This window comes from Suricata suricatta, chromosome 1 (assembly GCF_006229205.1).
Source record: "Suricata suricatta isolate VVHF042 chromosome 1, meerkat_22Aug2017_6uvM2_HiC, whole genome shotgun sequence".
NCBI classification, from domain to species: domain Eukaryota; kingdom Metazoa; phylum Chordata; class Mammalia; order Carnivora; family Herpestidae; genus Suricata; species Suricata suricatta.
This window is the reverse complement of record NC_043700.1, coordinates 115,058,140-115,078,227: the sequence shown is the minus strand read 5'-3', so window position 1 is coordinate 115,078,227 and position 20,088 is coordinate 115,058,140. Positions and strand designations below refer to the sequence as shown.

Below are 20,088 nucleotides of genomic sequence, written 5' to 3'. Positions count from 1 at the left end.
ATGTTTGCACTCATAGGTCTAACAGGAGAACAGGAGAAACCTAATGGAGGACGGGGGGGGGAGGGGGAAGAGGGATAGAGAGTTGGGGAGAGAGGGATGCAAAACTTGAGAGACTATTGAATGCTGAAAACGAACTGAGGGTTGAAGGGGGAGGGGAGAAAAGATGTGGTGGTGATGGAGGAGGGCACTTGTGGGGAAGAGCACTGGGTGTTGTATGGAAACTAATTTGACAATAAACTACTTAAAAAAACAAAAAAAGAAAAAAGAAAAACAATTATTTCATTAATTCTTTTTTAAATGTTTGTTTACTTTTGAAAGAGATAGTGTGCAAGGAAAGGGCTGAGAGAGAAAGAGGGGGACAGAGGATCTGAAGTGGGCTCAGCACTTACAGTGGTGAGTGCGATGGGGGGCTCTAACTCACAGACGCTGAGATCACTGAGCTTAACCAACTGAGCCACCCAGGCGCCCTGTATTTCACTAATACTTAAGTGTAGCTAGTTCTACTACATTCTCCCTGCACTGAGTTTTTCATCACATGTTAACAGGAGAAATTTTTGAGAAGACAGCAGAGAGGTATAAAGTTGACATCACCAATAGACAGGCTGCAGACTACTACATATTTCAAGTAAGGCTCCAAATATACTCATTTACTTAATATTTCACACATGAATGAGAAATTACCATTCATATATTTATCTTAATTCATATTTTTGTTCATTGTGCCTTCATGAATTAAATGTATTTGTCATACTTTATATAGTTCACTCCTTATTAAAGGACTCAAATCTACTTCTATATCTTCACCAAAGAATTTTTTAAAAAGAAAGAAATAGGGGCGCCTGGGTGGCTCAGTCGGTTAAGCCTCCGACTTCAGCTCAGGTCAGATCTCACGTTCGTGGGTTCGAGCCCCGCGTCAGGCTCTGTGTTGACAACTAGCTCAGAGCCTGGAGCCTGCTTCAGATTCTGTCTTTCTCTCTCTCAAAAATAAACATTAAAAAATATATATATTTAAAAAAAAGAAAGAAATAAAAAATAAATTAAGAACAGGTAACCTATTACCTCCTCTAGAAGGAGACATTGAACAACGAGTCCAGAAAGACCTGACTGCAAGCTCAACGACTGAGAAGTAAGTCTGCTTCAGCCTTTACATCATCCTTCATGGGCATGAAAGCAGTGGGTAGGACAGGAGGGTCCTCTTTCAATTATTTTCTTTCACCTTAGAGCTGATCATTTAAATACGGTCCAAGTTTAACTGATAACTTAGGGAAATATCTGTTTGCTCCTGAGACAAAGGACTATTTATTTTATAAGTTTAGCAAAATGATTTTTCATCTACAGAACTAGAGCTTAAATCAAATCCTAATCAAATCCCTGTAATTCAAATGACTTAACAATTGTACACAAGTGTCCTCATTGATAAATAGAAAGATGACCCAGTTAATGCTTTCACACTGATCTCGTAAATTTTTAAAATAAAAGATGGGCTTTTCTTCAGTGAGAAATTCAAAATCCCTTCAAATTAGATCCATGATACCTCTTTTCAATAATTTTTCAATGCATTTCAACTCAAAGATAACAGTGTTTAGTCACACAGAATATTAGCTTTACAAAGTAATACACTTTTTCTTCAGTCTTACTGTAAGCTAGCTCTTACTTATGCAATGGCTGTAGTATTATTGCATGGCTTCTCCCATTGAGCCAAATTGTCACTGAGCAACTTGTTTGCATAATCGTGCTAACACAAGATAACATGGCTTTCTTCAGAAAAAATCCCCTGTGTATAGGTAAAACAAAAAACAAAAACACACAGCATGTAAGTGTTTGCTGGTGATCTGTTACCTCACCAAAGCAAAACTTACAAGGGCTAATATGATGAATAAGTGTCACATAATTCAGCTAAGCAATTCACATAAGGTACCAACTGAAGTATTTTGAATAACTTAGAGATTCTATTAAAGAATGTTCTAATCATATTTAGTCCTCAAAGGAAAAAAAACTGCATTTATTTTTTTAAAAAAGGAGTAATGAAATTATTGACCAGAGAAACAATCCCTAAATCCAGCTATACTACTATGCTAATAGTTATACCCAAAAGGATTCATGGTCTCGAACTTGGCGGGGTCTCAATGCTAACCAGCAGTCCTTCTATTCCCTTTTGCCTTTCTCCTCTGTAAATTCTCCATCCTTGTACGGCTTTCAAGCTTTTAATCTCATCTCCTGTCTTCTAACTACCAGAGGATAACCTCATCTCCAGTTTCACAGAGAATATAGAAGCCAACAGACAGAAACTTCCTCAACATTGTGGTTCCGTCTTTCCCATGTTGGGCCTATACAACGTGTATCTGTACCCACCATCATCTTTCATTCCTCCATTCTCAAGATGTGCCCATGCCTAAATACTCAAACAAAGAGACAGCAAAACAAAGTTCTGTTATTCCTTCCTTATTTCTACCATGCCTTGAACTATTCTTCTTTTCCTTTCCAACTGAGAGTAGAGGAAATGAGGAAAAAAGATTCCTAAAAAATAGTGCTAGATTTAGGGAATTCCTATGTTCCCAAACTTTCAACTCTATTTTGGTGATATTTTAAAATATATAAGTGGTTCTACAATTTTTTAAAAAGAAATCACAAAATGATTCTAAATAGAAGTCACATATAATACAATTACCTTTATTTAGGTCTTTCATTAAGAACATATCCTCCCAATAAAAAGTAAATTCTACAAGAAAATACAATTCGTTTTCAAACACATCTGGTTTCCCAGAATGCATTTCTGCACACTGTTTAAAGGTTCTTCTTGAAGAAATTCAAAAGGAAGTCTTTCATTTATTCATCCACTTATCTCACTTATTTTGTCACCTCTGACACAATACTAGTTATAAAAGGAGTTGGCAACATTACTTATACCCCAAAGTGCTTCGCTACCACTCATGCTCATGAATGTCTTTACCATGATTAGGGAGTCTTTTTCTGGTCTTTTTTTTTTAAAACCACCAAACATCAACATCTGTGGTCACATTCAGATAAAATGTTACAATCAAGCTTTAGCATCTAAATATATAGGGAAAAATATATATAAATACATTGATATTTTATTTTAAAGGACTTCAATTCTAAATTGTGGTAAGAAAAAAAAAGAATGAACTAAAAAGCAATGGGGAAAAAAGGGTGAGAAAAACAGGAAATAAGATAGAAGGAAAATGGATTTAAAAAAGGTAAAGAGAGGCGCCTTCAGATTTTGTGTCTCCCTCTCTCTGCCCCTGCCCGCTCATGCTCTGTCTCTCTCTGTCTCAAAAATAAATTAAAAAACATGAAAAACATTTTTTTTAAAAAGGTAAAGAGAAAGACAATCTAACTTATTTTACCAACTCTTCACTTGAGCTAGTTCACTGTACTATAATTCACTATCCATGTGAATTATCTGATTAATCATGACTTAGAGTCATTCTTATACTTTACTTTCCCTAGAGAGTGACATCAGTACAATATTAATACAGCATCCCTAAACCGTAGCAGAAAACAAAACATTATCTTCTCTAGTGTTTCATACTCAAAGGCTCATTTTAGTTCCAGAAAATCTTTTCCCTAATTATAAAGTCAGTTAAGCCACGGGGCACCTGGGTAGCTCAGTTGGTTAACCATCCAACATCAGCTCAGGTCATGATCTCACCATTTGTAAGTTCAAGCCCCACACCGGGCTCTCTGCTGTTAAAGCAGAGCCCACTTTGGATACTCTGCCTCACTCTCTCTCTGCCCCTCCCCTGCTCTCACCCTCTCTCTCTCTCAAATATAAAATAAACATTAAAAAAAAATCAGTGAAGCCAGAGCCCCAAAACCCAGTTCACAGTTTCCCAACTCTAATACTTCCTCTCTAAGTAGAAGTGTATCAGGAGGTAAAAATAAAAACACTGAGGAAGAATAATGAGAGTAAGAAAAACACTGAAAGGAAAGGATGTTATGATGTTTGCTTGTATATAAAAATGCCCTTAAAGAAATAATATAAATAGAAAAAATATATATTCTACATTATTATAAGTAGGAAATTGAAAATGCTGTTACTATTGCCCTCAATTTTCCTCTCCTATGAGATTCTCCTGCTTTCATGTATACATAAGACAAAACAATTCTTCATCCTCTTTTAATACAGTTATCTAAATACTATGCCGTGTCAAAAAATTAAAATAACATTCCTCAAGAAAAAAATACCTAGAAGCAACTTTGTGCCTTATAGTTACTTTAAAAGATGGAATCTTCCATAAAGTCAGTACTTTACAGATGTGATAAATAACAAAGTATAAGACACCCAGAGTTCAATTCCTCCACATTTGTTCCTCTTCTGTGTAACAGTTCACACATTTTTTTAGGTGTTATAACATTAAAAAATTACAGTAGTGTCACTTACAGTTGAGATATGTCATATTTATCCCTACCTGAGAACTCCATCCACTTGGTCTTTGGTGTAGCCTTTTCCACTCTCCCCACTACCAGACGTGCTGTCCTTCGTGCAGTTAGGCTTGTTCTGATCACCACAACTTGATGGTTTTCGGCAGTGAGGGCTATTTCCAGCCGTGCTCCCATTTTTCATAATTATTTCCAATAGTGCTGTAGAAAGAGAAAGCACACTATGCCATGTTACATCATGTTCATACATATCATCTTGAGAAGAAAATTATAAAGTTGGCAAATTAAGAACATGTAATCCAGAAGAATTTACCATATGGCTTTTTTAAAATTCCCTTAGGTACCTGTTTACAGACCACTAACCATCACTTAGAAGTAGAATATTATGAAATTAAGCCTAAAAACTCAAAATTACTATCACTGAATTCCTATGGCATACTTTGATTTGTCATATCATGGTGAAACTACAGAGTACCAAAGAAAAAAAGATAATCTTTAAAGAAGCCAATGAGATTATCTACAAAGAAACAGAAAGTAGACTCCCTATTTATTTCTCAACAACAATTATGGCACCTAAAAAACATGGGAATAATATCTTCAAAATACTCAGGGTGAATAACTGTCAAACTTGAATTCTGCACTTATTTTCCATAAAATGTGCAAGATTACAATCACTTTCAAAGAAGCAAAAACTAATAAAACTTACAACTAAGATTTCACTAGAGGATACTATAATATATATATTTTGGGCAGAAGGAAAATGCTTTGAAATAGGTGAAAATATAAAAGGGAATGGTATGCAAATACTGTGGTAAATGTATGAAAAAAAATCTAAGCATTGAGTCTAAAAAACAATACTATAGTTATATCTAGGATTTGCTTTAAAATACTTGAGGAGCGAACATAAAGGGAAAGAAAAATTCATTGGCCATATATATTCATAAAGATTAAAGAAAAGAAGGCACTAGGGATTGACGATGCTATTCTCTTTCCTTTTGTGTATGCTTGAAAGTTTCCAGAAGTCTTAAAACTAAACATGAAAAAAAGAAAGCTAAAAGGAGGAAACAGAGAAGTTCACCAGGATGGTAGAGGATTTTAGCATATTTCTGTTTAACACAATTTAACACAATTCAATGTCAGTTACTAACTGACATAAGGTAGATGAAAATAATCACCAAGGATACAAATGACATAAACATCTAATTTATCAAGCTTGATCTAGGAGACATAACATTATGTCCAACAATTGGTGAATATTCATTCTATACAGGGACACAAGGAATAAAAATTGACTACATTATAGCCAGACCATGTTATTCTCTTTGAATTTTTCAGAATTAGTTCTATTTCCAGAAACAAATGAGCACAGTGCATTTAAGTAAGAAATCAATTTTAAAATGTAAGTAGAAAAATCACCAATGGGTTAGGAAAAAAATTGAGATAACTCATGTATCAAAGAAATAATCATAATAGAAATGATAAAATAGAAGCCAGCATGGTCTAGCGGTTAGTGGCTCAAAACATTTAAATGTGAAAAATTTTGTTAGAATTCTGGTAAAAGGACGTGACAGCAGCTAAAATTTTTAAATCTTTCCCAATTCCCTCATAAATTCTGAGCAATTAGATAGCAAAATCAAAACCTCATACACAAAATCCGAAAATACCAGAAGGTAGGGAAGAACCATCAATAGCTACAAGATCTATGTGGGTTTTGCCATCTGTGTGGGAAGAAGTAGAGCACAGTAACAGGGCATTTGCCAGTCCACAGAACAAAAGAACTCCAAAATAATGTACAGGGACTTTCTATATTACAACACGGGAGACAAAACTGAGGAAAAAATGTAAAAAAATGTAAAAAAAATGAGTTTTGCTCACTACAGTGGCATATGAGTGACAGGATCCACATAAACTCCTACAGCGTATGGGGCACCTGGGTAATTCAGTCAGTTAAGCATCTGCGACTCTGGATTTTGGCTCAGGTCATAACATCAGTTTGTGGGATGGAGCCCCACAGTGGGCTCTGCTGCTGACGACACAAGCCTGCTTAGGATTCTCTTCCCTGCTCACGCTTGCTCGCTGTCTTTCAAGATAATAAACATTTAAAAATAAAATAAACTCTTGCAGGCATAGAAACTCCAGTCACTACAAAATCTCAAATTAATGTATGGCTCATTCAGTTAAGCGTCTGACTTCGGCTCAGGTCATGATCTCACGGTTCATGGGTTCGAGCCCCGCGACTGGCTCTGTGCTGACAGCTCAAAGCCTGGAGCCTGCTTCAGACTCTGTGTCTCCCTCTTTCTCTGCCCCTCCCCCTTATTTCTGTCTCAATAATAAATAAACATTAAAAATTTTTTTAATAAAAAAATAAATAAAATCACAAATGAAAGGCTAAATCACATACTCAAGAATATTGACCCAAAATAACCAACACCAAAATACATTCTAATAAAATCAACAAAACAGCTAGGCAAAAATATGAAATAACCTATAAATGGATGAAAAAAAATCATACTGCCATCAGACTTTGCTTATCAGTAGTATTTGCAAAAAATAAGATATAACATATTTAGATATCCAAAGAAAGGCAATTTCAGCCAAGTATTTTATATGTACCCAACTAACTTCAAGCACTCAACACCACAAATAAACGTTTTTCAACATTCTAGAACTTAGGGAGCATGTTCCCACAAGCCATTCCTGGAAATCTACTAGAAAGCAAGCTTCAGGAATCCAAAACAATTATAAATATATTGATATAAGGATAGATGGTGAGCATTAAGTGTATGGTGACCTACAGAGATAAGACTAAACGACAATTAAAAGAGAAAGCATACAGTATATAATAATATGTTCAGACACTGAAGATGGATTCAATTTTTTTTAATTAATTTATTTATTTGAGAAAGAGGGAATGAGCAGGGGAAGGGCAGATTGAGAGTGAGAGAGAGAATCCCAAGCAGGCTTCACACTATCAGCATAGAGTCTGATGTGGGGCTGGACACAGAGCCTAAACTCACAAACTGTGAGATCATGACCTGAGCCAAAACAGAGTGGGACACTAAACCAACTGAGCCACCCAGGCACTTCTGGATTCAAATATTTTTAAAATGACGGGCTTCCTCGGTCTTTTCTCTTACTTTCTTACTCGAAAAAACAAATTATTGGTCTTTTCTTCCCTTCCCTTCTTTACCTTTTGGCAGCTGAAATCTGGACAAAGGAAGTTTATTGTAACCAAGGGGCAGGTAGAGCCAAAAACATGGCTGAAATAGATAGGGCCCTAGGGGTTAAGAAGCAACTCACTAAATATAGGGGAAAATGAACAAATAAGTGTACTGAAGACAACAGGAGCCACATTTCTGTCAGAGAATGGAATGACATATATAGAAATGGAGAAGGCTAGAATGAACTCTGGTGGACTGCAAAGGCAGGCTTGTGATCAAAATTAATTAAGGTTAAATTATTATAAATGTGCATATGTCCATGTACAAACATGTATAACACAAAGATTTACATACACATACATATGCATACATATATTCATACGTAATGTATTTTCTAGCTCTGTCTACTAAGGATCTCAAGGCAATGACACCCCTGTAGCAAAGAGCCTATCTAGTGTGCATATCTTCGTTTCCAAGTACCAGTGTCCACTAAAAAAAATTAGAGTTCCTTGGAGAAATAACTGATTCCCAGGGCAATTAAATAAAAAGTGAGCCTGAAACTTTTTTGTGCCAGAAAGTAAGCTCAAAGAATGATGAAGACATGTCAAAGAGACACAGGAGTCAGTTTGAATGTGTTCCTTCTGCTGGAATTAAAAATGATAGTAATGGATTAAATAAGAATTCATGAATCCAAACTAATAAGTAAAGTTGATGCCAACTAATAAATTGTAGAAAGAATGATAGAATTAGAAAACTGCCATTTGACAACCATAAGACAGTTAGGAAAGACTCATGGAAGTATGCCAAAAGGAGTTGGTGAAAGTTCACAGGGGGCAGGACATTTACACAGTTTCACAGTATTTTCCCACAAAATATTTATTAATTACAAAGGGGAAAATAAGATAAGTTTAAAATGGAGAAACGTGACAATCACCAACTCAAACAAGCAATCAAAATTAGCATTAACCAGGGGCATCTGGGTACCTCAGTCGTTAAGTATCTGGCTCTTGATTTAGGCTCAGGTCATGATCTCACTATCGTGAGACAGAGCACCACATTGAGCCTCCCACCCCACCCCATTAAGCCTGTTCATTGGCTCAGCACTAGGTATAGAGCCTGCTTAAGATTCTCTCTCCTTCTGTCCCTCCCCCACTCATGCTCACTCACTCTCAAAAAAAAAAAAATAGCATCAACCAATAAAGACCACACTACTCCTCATATGTTCTACTAGGAACACAACATCATGTCTATGTGTTCCTGCCAAAAATTCATATGAGGAAATGCCGGTCAAACCCAAATTGAGGGAAATTCTATAAAATAACTGGCCTGTACTCATCAAAATGCTAAAGTAAAGGAAGAAAAGAGAAAAGATGATATTGGAAAATAAAACATGTCAAATAAATGCAACATATGTCCTTTTTGCTATCAAAGACATAATTGGGAAGATGGAGAATATGAATGAGGTATATGCATTAATTTCATTAATTTGATGGTTATTCTGTGGGTATGTAAGAGTGTCCTTGCCTTAGAATATATACATTGAGTTATTGAGGGGTAACAGGACATCATGTTGACAACTTACTTTAATTGGCTCAGGAAAAAAATACAGTCAGAACAAATTGGGCCTATAGGCATGGGGAGGGGGAGATAGCTGGGAAGAACAGAGAAAGAGCACAATAAAGCAAATGCAGTAAGTTTTATCATAGGAAGCCTGAGCCAAATACAAAAGGAAAGTCTATATACTCTTGTGACTTTTCTAGAAATTTTTAATTATTTCAAAATTTTCAAAAAAACCTAAAATGGGGAAGGAATATGCGGAGAGTATATGCAAAATAATTTACATGTCTTCAATCATTTTATTAGTGGAGTAGTATCAGTAATATTACTCTGAAACTGTTATATATATGATGTAGCAGAAAGCAAAAATAATCATGACATATTCTATCATTTGCCATGGCCTTGAAAACAAGTATTACCATTTATGGAAGGAAGGAGATAGCAACATGAACTAGAAGGAAGGAAGGAAGATAATCTAGAGAAGTTTAACACCCCAAAGTGCTTAATTTTAATGACAAGTAACAGCATAAACTCATAAGCTGATTTAGTTTTAAAAAAAAGTTACTTCTTAGTCTGTACACTGAAAAGGCCCAGAAACATTGAAAAATCTAGTAGCTACAGCATCCTTAGTGCCAGATTGTAATATTGAAACACCATTTTCGACTAAAAGAAACAAGGGCTTTTGGAGATACAATTGATTCTAGATCTATAACAGAAAAAGTGTAAGAGGCTGAAACATTGTTACACCAAACAGCAAAGTAACTATTAAAGAGTACTGGGAATCTCTCAATACTCAGGAGCTAATCTAAAGAGGCTCCCTACTGGCCAAAGACCTAAAAAATAATACAACTCACCCTTAAACAGCCCAGCAGTTTGGGGCGCCAATCCATATGCAGTTAATATCTGCATAGGGGCACCTGAGTGGCTTAATTAAGCGTCTGACTCCTGACTTCAGTTCAGGCCATGATCTCATGATTTTTAAATTGGGTTTGTGAGTTTGAGCCCCAAGTCAGGCCCTGCACTGACAGCATGGAGCCTGCTTGGGATTCTGTCTCTTTCTGCCCCTCCCCAACTTGCACTCATGCACTCTTTCTCTCTCTCTCTCTCAAAATAAATAAATAAACTTAAAAAAAAAAACACCTATACAACTTTTGACTCCCTGAAAACCTAACTACTAATAGCCTACTATTGATTGTTAGGAAGCCTCACCAATAACATAAATAGTTGAGTAATATACATATTGTATATATTATATACTTTGTTCTTACAATAAAATAAGCCAGAAGGAAAAAATGTTACTAAGAAAATTATAAGGAACATACATTTACAGTCTATCCTGTATTTACCAAAAAAAAATATGATTAGTGGATCCACACAGTTCAAACCCATGTTGTTCAAGGGTCAACTGTACTAATTAACTGCTTTTGGAGGAAAAAAAGGGAACCAACTCCTTTTCTTGAAAACTAATAAAAAGAAATCAAGCACTTGTCTTTCCTGTATGAACTGCCCTAGTGTGTAACCCTAAGACAGGTAAGGGAAAATATATCTTTATAGAAATAGTTCAGCTAATAAATGAAGAAATTGATTTTTAAAAAACTTGTGGAGCTAGATATGAAAATGGTTTTATGTGTTTAGACAGGTGGACACAAAGTCCCTTTGCATGAAAGTTAGAAGTTATCTGTACATTCCCTTTAATTCTTAGCACAAGAATACTCTTCCAGTATTTTTCTGGACACCTTCCATGTTAATAGATAGATGCTGAATATTGCTAAAGCAGGATCACAACATTGTTTTATATTTTCAACAGTTTAATGATTCAGAACATTTTTCTACAATGTCATACATAGGGGCTCTGCTTAACAATGGCTACTTGTATAGGGGCATCTGGATGGCTCAGTTGATTAAGCATCCCACCTCAGCTCAGGTCATGATCTCACAGTTCGTGCGCTTGAGCCCCATGTCGGGCTCTGTGCTGACAGCTCAGAGCCTGGAGCCTGCTTCAAGTTCCGTGTCTCCCTCTCTCTCTGCCCCTCCCCCACTTGCTTTCTCCCTCTCTCTCTCTCTCTCTCTCAAAAACAAACATTTAAAAAAATGCCTATATGTGTGCACTCACACCAAACACTTTAACTCCAAAGAGTGAATATTTGGACAAGTTCCATTACCTCGGGGTCTCAATATCCAGTTTTGTCATCTTAAAAATGGAATCAGTACGGTTTTCTGTATTAACAATCTCTGGAACCATGCCTGAGAAGGTAATGTGATTCAAATATTGTCAGAATTTAGAACACATTGGACTTTTCTGATTTACTTTCTTAGCTATCACATTAGATTTCATTTGCAATAGTGTGCAGTATTACAAACATCAGTTGGGCAGATACAGTACTTACACACCAGACTACATTCCCTGTTGGTTTTCAAAACTATACATCATTTTATGCCTTCGCTTTCCACACCTATGCTTTGCTTTTGAGGTTCTGAAGGAATCTGCATTTTTTAAAGTTTTTTTTAATGTTTACTTATTTTTGAGTGAGAGAGAGAGAGAGACAGAGCATGAGTGGAGGAGGGGCAGAGAGAGAGGGAGCACAGAATCTGAAGCAGGATTCAGGCTCTGAGCTGTCAGCACAAACTCACAAACTGAGAGATCATGCCCTGAGCTGAAGTTAGATGCTCAATCGACTGAGCCACCCCAGGTGCCCCTGATGGAATCTGCATTTAATTTAAGTATACTCTATATTAAAGACTAGTACAAAAGTAAATACAGTACTAAAAATGTTTACAGAAATAATCCAAAAGTGAAGAACCAAGAAATGCTTTTGTTTCATAAGTTTCTACTGTACAACCTGTTATATAGAATGTCCATAATTCACTAAGTCTAAAAATAAAAATGCATAATTTGAAAAACAAATGGATGTTTTTCCTCCTTTTCACAAACCAGAGACAGCTTTTATTTGTGATTATAAAAGTAATGTTTCTCAGCTCATCAAAAAAGATATAACAAAGTAAAAATCACTTATAAATCCCACACACACAAAAAAATCACTCAACCCATTCTGATATATTTAACTCTATTTACTCTGGTTAGCTGTCGAGTTTTTTATATATATAGTTAAATAAAATTAGATTCATCTACATGTTTACAGCTTACCTTTAATTCATAATACATCATGTATTGGATTTCATTTTATTTTTTAATGTTTGAGAGAGAGAGAGAGAGAAAGAGAGCATGAGAAAGTGCAGGGGAGGGGCAGAGAGAGGGAGACACAGACTCCAAAGCAGGCTCCAGGCTCTGACCCGTCAGCACAGAGCCGGAGCAGGGCTCGAACTCACAAACCACGAGCTCATGATCTGAACCCAAGTTAGATACTTAACCGACTGAGCCACCCAGGTGCCCCTGTATTTTATTTTATAGCAATAAATATCAGTCCACCTTTTTTCTCTTTAAGATCTTATGCAGGACTATTGCAATAGGAGAGTGATCAGGCTTAACTATGAATTTAGCAAAGAATGCTGGGGATTCATGGCCAATAAGCAGGCTGAAGGGATCAGTGGGTGGAAAATTACTGAGGCATATTATCATTTTTAATAGGTGTATAGTATATGAGAGCAATGCAATTTATTTAACCAATTCCCACTGATGAAACTTTATACTCTTTCCAAATTTTGCTAGTGACAATTTTGATATATACATTTTTGCACACTTACCTGATTATTGAAAAGCTTCATTTGTGAATATATTAGCACGAGAAGCCTTAGAGCTGTAAGATTTTTATTGTTATTTATTTACCAAATCATCTTTACTGAAGGAAATAAAGTTAGATAAACAGGTATCATTCCAGAAAATACAGGCTTATACATCCCAAAGCAAAAAAAAAAAAAAAAAAAAAAAAAAAGATTAAATGGTTCCTGATGGCAAGGACATTTTTAATCTTGGAAAGGGACAGCAATATACACAACAGCACAGCACCAGGAAAGAAGGCAGCAACACAAGGAGAACCACATGTTAACTAAGCATGGAATGAACAGTTGAATCTAAATGGAGAGTAATTTTAACTTAAAGCAATTATTTTGTGCTCAAATGGGTCACTGAAAATGACAGAAAAGGGATAAATAATATACTGTTGACTCCAAGTCAGCATCCATGACATTCTTACAGCACTTAATAACATACTATCCTTATAATAATCCTGTGAAAATTACAGATGAGATAACTAGGTTTCCATAAAGAAAAGGAGAATGACAAGAATTGAGCCATTAGTATGTACAGCAGATACTTCATATTTCATTCCTCTAGAATGTAAGCTCTAAGACAATAAAGGCTTTTTGCCTTATTGCTCACGGTCTCCCCAGCCACAAAGAAGTGTGGACTCAGTAAGTATGTTAGGATAAACATATCCCCATTTTATAGATGAGGTAATTCATATGTAGGGTCATACAACTATTCAGGTTCAAACCAAATTCAGTATTCTTTCCTTAACTATAGTGTCTGAAACAGTTGGCTATTAGCGGAAATTTGGAAATCATTTTATAACACTTTACTAAATGTTATTGAAATAATTGTTCCGAATGTATAATCTGTACTTGTCACTAAATTTTAATTAAGTCAGAAATAGAAAGAAAATGGAATTGCCTTAAAAGGCAATACTCCAGATGTGTAATGACAGTTTTAAAATCTTTATTTTACTATTTTAAGTGAGACAAAAGAGGAACAGAACTTTGAATTTTTTATGATTTAAATTTTAAAATAATGTAGCAAAAAAAGGGAAATGTTTATACACATATCTCTCACATGAGGGAAAAACAGAGGATTATTTTAATTGTTATTCCACAAACAGATGTTGCAAATCACACATGAGTTATCCACTCATTAAAGTGGACACAGGATGACCTTTTTTGAAGGTGTAGGCTACCATTTGCTTCAAATTACTAAGAAATTCTTAAGAACAATCAAATGCTTTTCTCCAAAAAACAAACAAACAAACAAATTTATACTAAGAATTGCGCCCCAATTAGTATGGAACACTAAAGTTAATGCTAAGTAAATAGCAGTATAAAGCATGAGAACAGTGAGACTGTATCCTTCTGTGGAAGTCCAAAACATATCAATAATTCAACAAATATACAGTTTAAGAAACTAAAATGTAATTTACTTTTCTGCCTGCTGAAATTATTTTTCCTGAATATGTCCATTTCCTATGTAGTAGCTAGTCACTACATACCAATCATTTCAAACATAAACCAAATTCATAGTATGAACATATGTGGATATTTGTAAAATTCAATTCACTTAGAAGTCTACTGCAATAAATGATCCGTAAAAGAATATCCTCAATGAAAAACATAGAAAGCAATAATGTCCTAGATCCATTTGAAGATCAAGTTTGTCCTCAAGGCAAATTCTTGCCAATTTTTCAAAGTGTTTTATCAATCAGACTGCTCACCTGGCAAAAATAGAATGTAGAGAGGATAAAAATTCTGGAATTTACTTAGAATTTAGTCTCACATTTTCCCACTCACTGTATAAAAATAATGTAAGTCAAAATGCAATGTTTTCTTTTGCCGGTCTTAGTATGAAAACACATCCAGAGAAACCTTCAGTCAAAACTCTGAGTTATAAGAGTTTGATGGTAGTCTAGGAAAGGAGAAATTCAGGGATAACATTTTAAAATTTCATTTTAACCGACAGCTTCAATTTCTTTCTACATTAAATATTTTCTCAAGACTTACACAAATGTTCTAGACCTTTCCCTCCCCTAAATTCTTAAATTATTCCAATAAACTTCTTTTGAGAACACTTTATGTAAAATATGATTTGCTAAGGATTTGTGCATAACTCTACTTCAGCTAATGCTCCTACTGACCCTGTGATCAAATCTTCATTTCACATATAACTAAACAAGGCTTAGAGATGCTAAGTAAATTGTCCCAGGTTACAAAACTGCCAGAGGCAAAGTCTGCATGTGAACTAACGTTTTCAAACTATACCACAACTGTCTTGGTAATCACATATTGTTTTTACAAGACATTGTACTATTAATTTTCACTCTTATTTTTCACATACTGTCTTTACAAGATATTGTACTATTAATTTTCACTGTTACTCTTAATTTTTTCTATGTTCATGTTTTTAAGAGGAAAAATTGTGTTGTGCTTTGATATCTTACGGTATCCTTTAGCAGACTGATTCAAATTCCTTACATGATAGGGGCACCTGGCTGGCTCAGTCGGTAGCTTATGCAACTCTTGATCTCAGGCTTTTGAGTACAAGCCCCAAGTTGGGCACAGAGCTTAGTTAATAACAACAAACACTGAAAGATTAAAGTTTCTCAATGAAGCATTAAACAAATAACAAACAAAACTCAAACTGGTTATATAAAATGACAAACTACAAGTTTAAAACTCCTCAGAGCCTCACATTTGTTAAAGAGAAACAATACCAAAGCACTTGGAGAGCTTACTGTCAAATACTTTCTGTGTATATTAGCTTTTTAATCCTCACAACAGCCCTGAGAAATTGGTACATTATTGTCCCATTTTGCAGATGAAAAAGCCTCTCAAAGGCTAGTGAGGTTATCCTACTTGCCCAAGATTAAGGTTACCAACTAGTAGGTGGAGGAGATGGGCTTCAAAAACCAACGTATTCTGTCTTAGGGGTTACTTGCTTAATGTTAAAACTAGTCCTCTAGAACTAGATAATGACTAAAAATGAAATCATGTACCCATACGGAATGCAAAAAAATTTAACTCTGGGCGATGATTTCTTGGATACGACACCAAAAGCACAGGTGATAAAAACAAAATTAGACAAATGAGACTACATCAAACTTAACTTATGTACGTCGAAGGACACAATAAGACATCCTACAGAATGGAAGCAAAAAATGTGTGAATCATGTATATGATAAGGGGTTAATATCCACAACATATAAAAAACTCCTATAACTCAACAACAAAACAAATAACCCAATTAAAAAATGGGCAAAGAATCTGAATAGATATTTCTCCAAGATGATATAAACAAGCCAACAAGCATATAAAAACAGGCTGAACATCACTATTCATTAAACAAATGCAAATCAAAACCACAATGAGATATCACCTCACACTTTTCAAGATGGGTACTATCAAAAAAACAGAAAATAAGTTTTCCTGATGATGTAGAAAACCTGGAACTCTTGCTCACTGTTGGTGGGAATGTGAAATGGTGCAACTGCCATGGACAACAACAGTATGGTAGTTTAAAAAATTAAAAACAGGATTACCAAAGTGATTGAGCAATCCCATTTCTGGGTATGTATCTGAAAAAAACAGAAAGCAGAAGAAACTTGCAGAGAGATCCTTCCACACCCGTATTCACAGAAGCATTATTCACAATATCAAGATATAAAACAACCTAAATGTCTATCGGCAGATGAATGGATAATGAAAATGTGGCACGCATGTGTGCTTGTGTGTATAAATGAAATATTGCAGAGCCTTAAAAAAGGAAATCATATCACATGCGACAACAATACTTAAAGGACATTATACTAAGTGAAATGTGCCAGTCAAAAAAGACAACTACTATATGTTTTCACTTACATAAGTTAGCTAAAGTAGTCGAATTTTAAAAATAAAGAACAGTGTTGTGAAGGGCTGACAGGCAGGGAAAATGGGGAGTTGTTTCATCGGCAAAGAATTTCAGTTCTGTAAGATGAAAAAATTCTGGTGATCTGTTACACAACAGTGTGAAAATGGTTAATACTACTGAACTACACACTTAAAAATGCTTAATTATGTATTTTTGCCACACACAAAAATATCAATTCCTTTCTTTTCTTTCACTTCCTTTTCTTGTCCTCTCTGGTAAGGTATTCAACAGTGATGTAATGAAAATGATAGAGGAGCGCAAAGAATACAAAAGCTTCAACAATGTAAAAAAATTGAGAAAACAATAAAACAAAACAGCCTCAGGTTCTTACTAACTTATCAATAATTTTTTAACCTGGAACTACCTTGGGCCTCGAGTGAAACGGTATCCTACGGGCAAGAAAATAGAGCAGAGTACTGAAAGGCTTTTTGGAGCTGGAAAGCTCAAGTCCTATTCTGACTTCGCTACTAATTACTCTGTGACCTTGGGGTAAAATATTTTCATTCATGCATTCATTCATTCATCAAAAAGTCTGTTTACACCTGAGTAAAATTCAAATGAATTTCACCTCTACATAGGATTGTTTTGAGAAGTAAATGAAACAACTTATATAAATCACTAGGCACAAGGTCTGGCACTTTGTAAGTGCTCAATAAATGCTGGCTATTACTATTACTTAAAAGCCGACAGAGCAGGACATGAACAGAGAATTCAACTGAAGTCAGTCCAGTTCGCTATTTCCTTAGTGATTTGCCTCATTTATCGATAATTGTGTTGTTACCAAATCAGACACTATTTAGGAAATCATTGCTGACTCTATCATTCTTGCCAAATGTGTGCTTCTCTCTTCTGAAGAAACTCTACTAGGGAAAAGCAATGTCATCTCAGGTATTCGAAACGTTTGCTTTGGGAACAGTGCTCGACCCCAGAGGTGGTGGAACTGAGACCTGGACATTAGCCACTAGAGTTCCCCATTCCTCACTTCATTAGGGGCCTAGGCCTTATTTGGGGGCGAGGATGCGGTGGGAGGGGGCGCCACACAACCAAACGACCATATATAAACCCCGACTCAGTTGAGACGGACAAATCTCCTAGGAGAGTGAAGCTAGACCTTCACAAAACGGACCGGGGCACCGGCAGCACGCGCCAGGCAGCCAGGAGCCGGCATCTCGAAGACAAGCTGGTGCAGAGGGAATCTCCGGGCGCCCACCGCAGGCCCAGCGCGGACGGCAGGGGCCCGGGCGGGGGTGTGTCGGGAGGCTCCCCCCGGGGCCCCGCGGGTGACTGGAGGGGCGATGGTGGGGGCGGGGGCGGGCTACACGGCGGTCTGGGGAGCCGGCAGGAAGGGAAGGGGCACTGAGGGCCTCACCGCGGGCCGAGGGCAGTGGGTAGAGCTTCTCCGCCTTCTGCAGGAAGCGCTGGGCCTTCTCGCGGTTGCCGGCGTTCAGGGCCTCCCGGGCGATCTCCACACATTTCTCCGCCTCATCCCGGTTCCCCTCCATGGCTTGCGCTTTCTTCCGTTTCCTCTGGCAGCGCAGCGACGGGGAACGGAAGCCGCGGCCGCGGCTGAGGCGAGCCGGCCCGGGGTGGGGGCGTGCGGCGGCGAGCGGGGAGGAGAGCAGAGGGCCGTGGCGGCGGCCCGGGCGGACTGGCGGGCTCTCAGCCCCGCCTCCTCACGGCGGCCTCCCCGCCCCCCGCGGGCCGCTACGACGCGAGTCGCATCCCTCCGGGCCCCTGGACCGAGCTCCCGGGCTTGGGCGTCGGTGCCGACTCGGCAGTCCGTGCGCGGCGCTGACAGGCTCGGAGCCGACCAACTTCGGGGTGGAGAGGGGAGGCGGGCGATACCAGCCCCGCTGCCCGCCGGGGGACTGCGCCGAGGTGGGGACCCGGCCACCCGCTTCGGCAGTGCCGTGCCCCCTGACCTCCCAGCGCGGCCGGCGCAGGCAGGAACCGCCTTCCGCGCGGCCGGGACGACGGATGGGGGCTGGGGACGCTCGTTTACAGGAAAATTCCCAGGGATGGAAGGGCTCGCCTCTGGGCCCCCTTAAGCCTTTCGAGGTTTCGGTCAGGTGAGTACCGCGCTGTCAGTCCCTGTGCAGCTTCCGGCACAGGTGTTCAGGAGCCTATGAGAGCGTTAGGCCCTATCTACGGGTTTATTTCAGCTACACCCCATTCTTCTGACCCATATTCCATTAAACTGCCTCTTGGTACATCCGGGAGGTATAAACACTTTTTATTTGTGGCTTTGCAAATTATTCTGGTGAAAAGCCCAAATCCTAATCGTCTATGACCAAAATAAGGCAGGAGCCACCTTTCTCTTAGTGTGTTACCATCAGAGAAATAAAACTACTTGTTGGGTTTTCTCCCCTCTCCCCATGTTCATGACATTGCCTCTCTTTGAAGGGGGGAAAAGGACCACTTACTGCTTGGTAATATCCTCCAAATTAGAAAAAAAAATTAGTACAGGAACTTATCCCAGGTGTCAAAATGAGCCACTCCACCCAACCGAAATACTTATTTTTTCACAATACTCTAGCTATTGTTTGCGCGCAAATCAGTATGTGACTCAGGACTTACAAAGCAATACTCTTCTGAAAAAAAACGGGACTACATGCCCCCCACCCCCAGGGGTTAACTGCTGAAACTAAATTACACTTCAAAACACTGTAGCACACGGAAATAAAATACATTTCAAAGTCTAAACAAAGTTCCCTCTGGGGAGATCGCTATAGGGCAGGACTTTCCCTGCCCTCCCCATCCCCACCACAGCAACAGCCCACCAGGGTCAAGACATCACACAGCAGACACAGCCAATTTGAACTGGAATGGTCAGGCCTAACCTAAGAAGCAGCAATTTATCCCATTTCAGTTCCTGGCCTTTTAAAAATTTTAATAGCTCATTATGTAACATTTTAACAAATTACACTTGGGTCTTCGGACTTGGTGGATCTACAAGTTCAATTTAAGAGAAGAGATACATGCTTAGGTTACTGTTGTAGGAGACACCTACTCAAAAAAAAAAAAAAAAAGGAATTCCTATTATAATCAAGCAAATTTAAAACACAACTAGTTTGGGATATGACCTTTATTGAGCTTATCCACTGGAGTGGAAATAATGTCTGTACAAAACCAAATGTTTGTTACTATAACTTCTGCATCACAATTAAAATCCAAACAGTTTTTTAAAAACAGTCAACTCAATCAAAACCCACTACTTCAGAATCAATAGCTTCTTTGAAGCCACAGTAACACTTAAATATGGTTAAGACTCGAATGCAGAAATTTGGTTGGTTGGAAAGCTAATTAAACTTCCAACTTGCTCAAATAGAATTACAAAAAGGC

General features: G+C 37.6%; 1 protein-coding gene across 5 annotated transcripts in view; it reads right to left on the bottom strand.

Moving 5' to 3' along the window:
* The window catches only part of DNAJB14 (DnaJ heat shock protein family (Hsp40) member B14), a 48,351-nt gene extending 29,612 nt beyond the window's left edge, over positions 1 to 18,739 (bottom strand). Inside the window, exons 1-3 of one of the 5 annotated variants that reach the window (XM_029942710.1) lie at positions 18,116 to 18,195; positions 14,558 to 14,748; positions 4,431 to 4,602 (exon numbers count right to left, since the gene is read on the bottom strand). In XM_029942710.1, coding sequence (XP_029798570.1) covers positions 4,431 to 4,585 — 155 coding nt within the window. In that variant the 5' untranslated portion in view covers positions 4,586 to 4,602; positions 14,558 to 14,748; positions 18,116 to 18,195. Of the gene's footprint in view, positions 1 to 4,430; positions 4,603 to 11,281; positions 11,364 to 14,557; positions 14,749 to 18,115 lie in introns of all 5 variants that reach the window. The other 4 variants (XM_029942718.1, XM_029942721.1, XM_029942703.1 and 1 more) reach the window with 4 other exon arrangements.
* Positions 18,740 to 20,088: the final 1,349 nt, after the last annotated feature.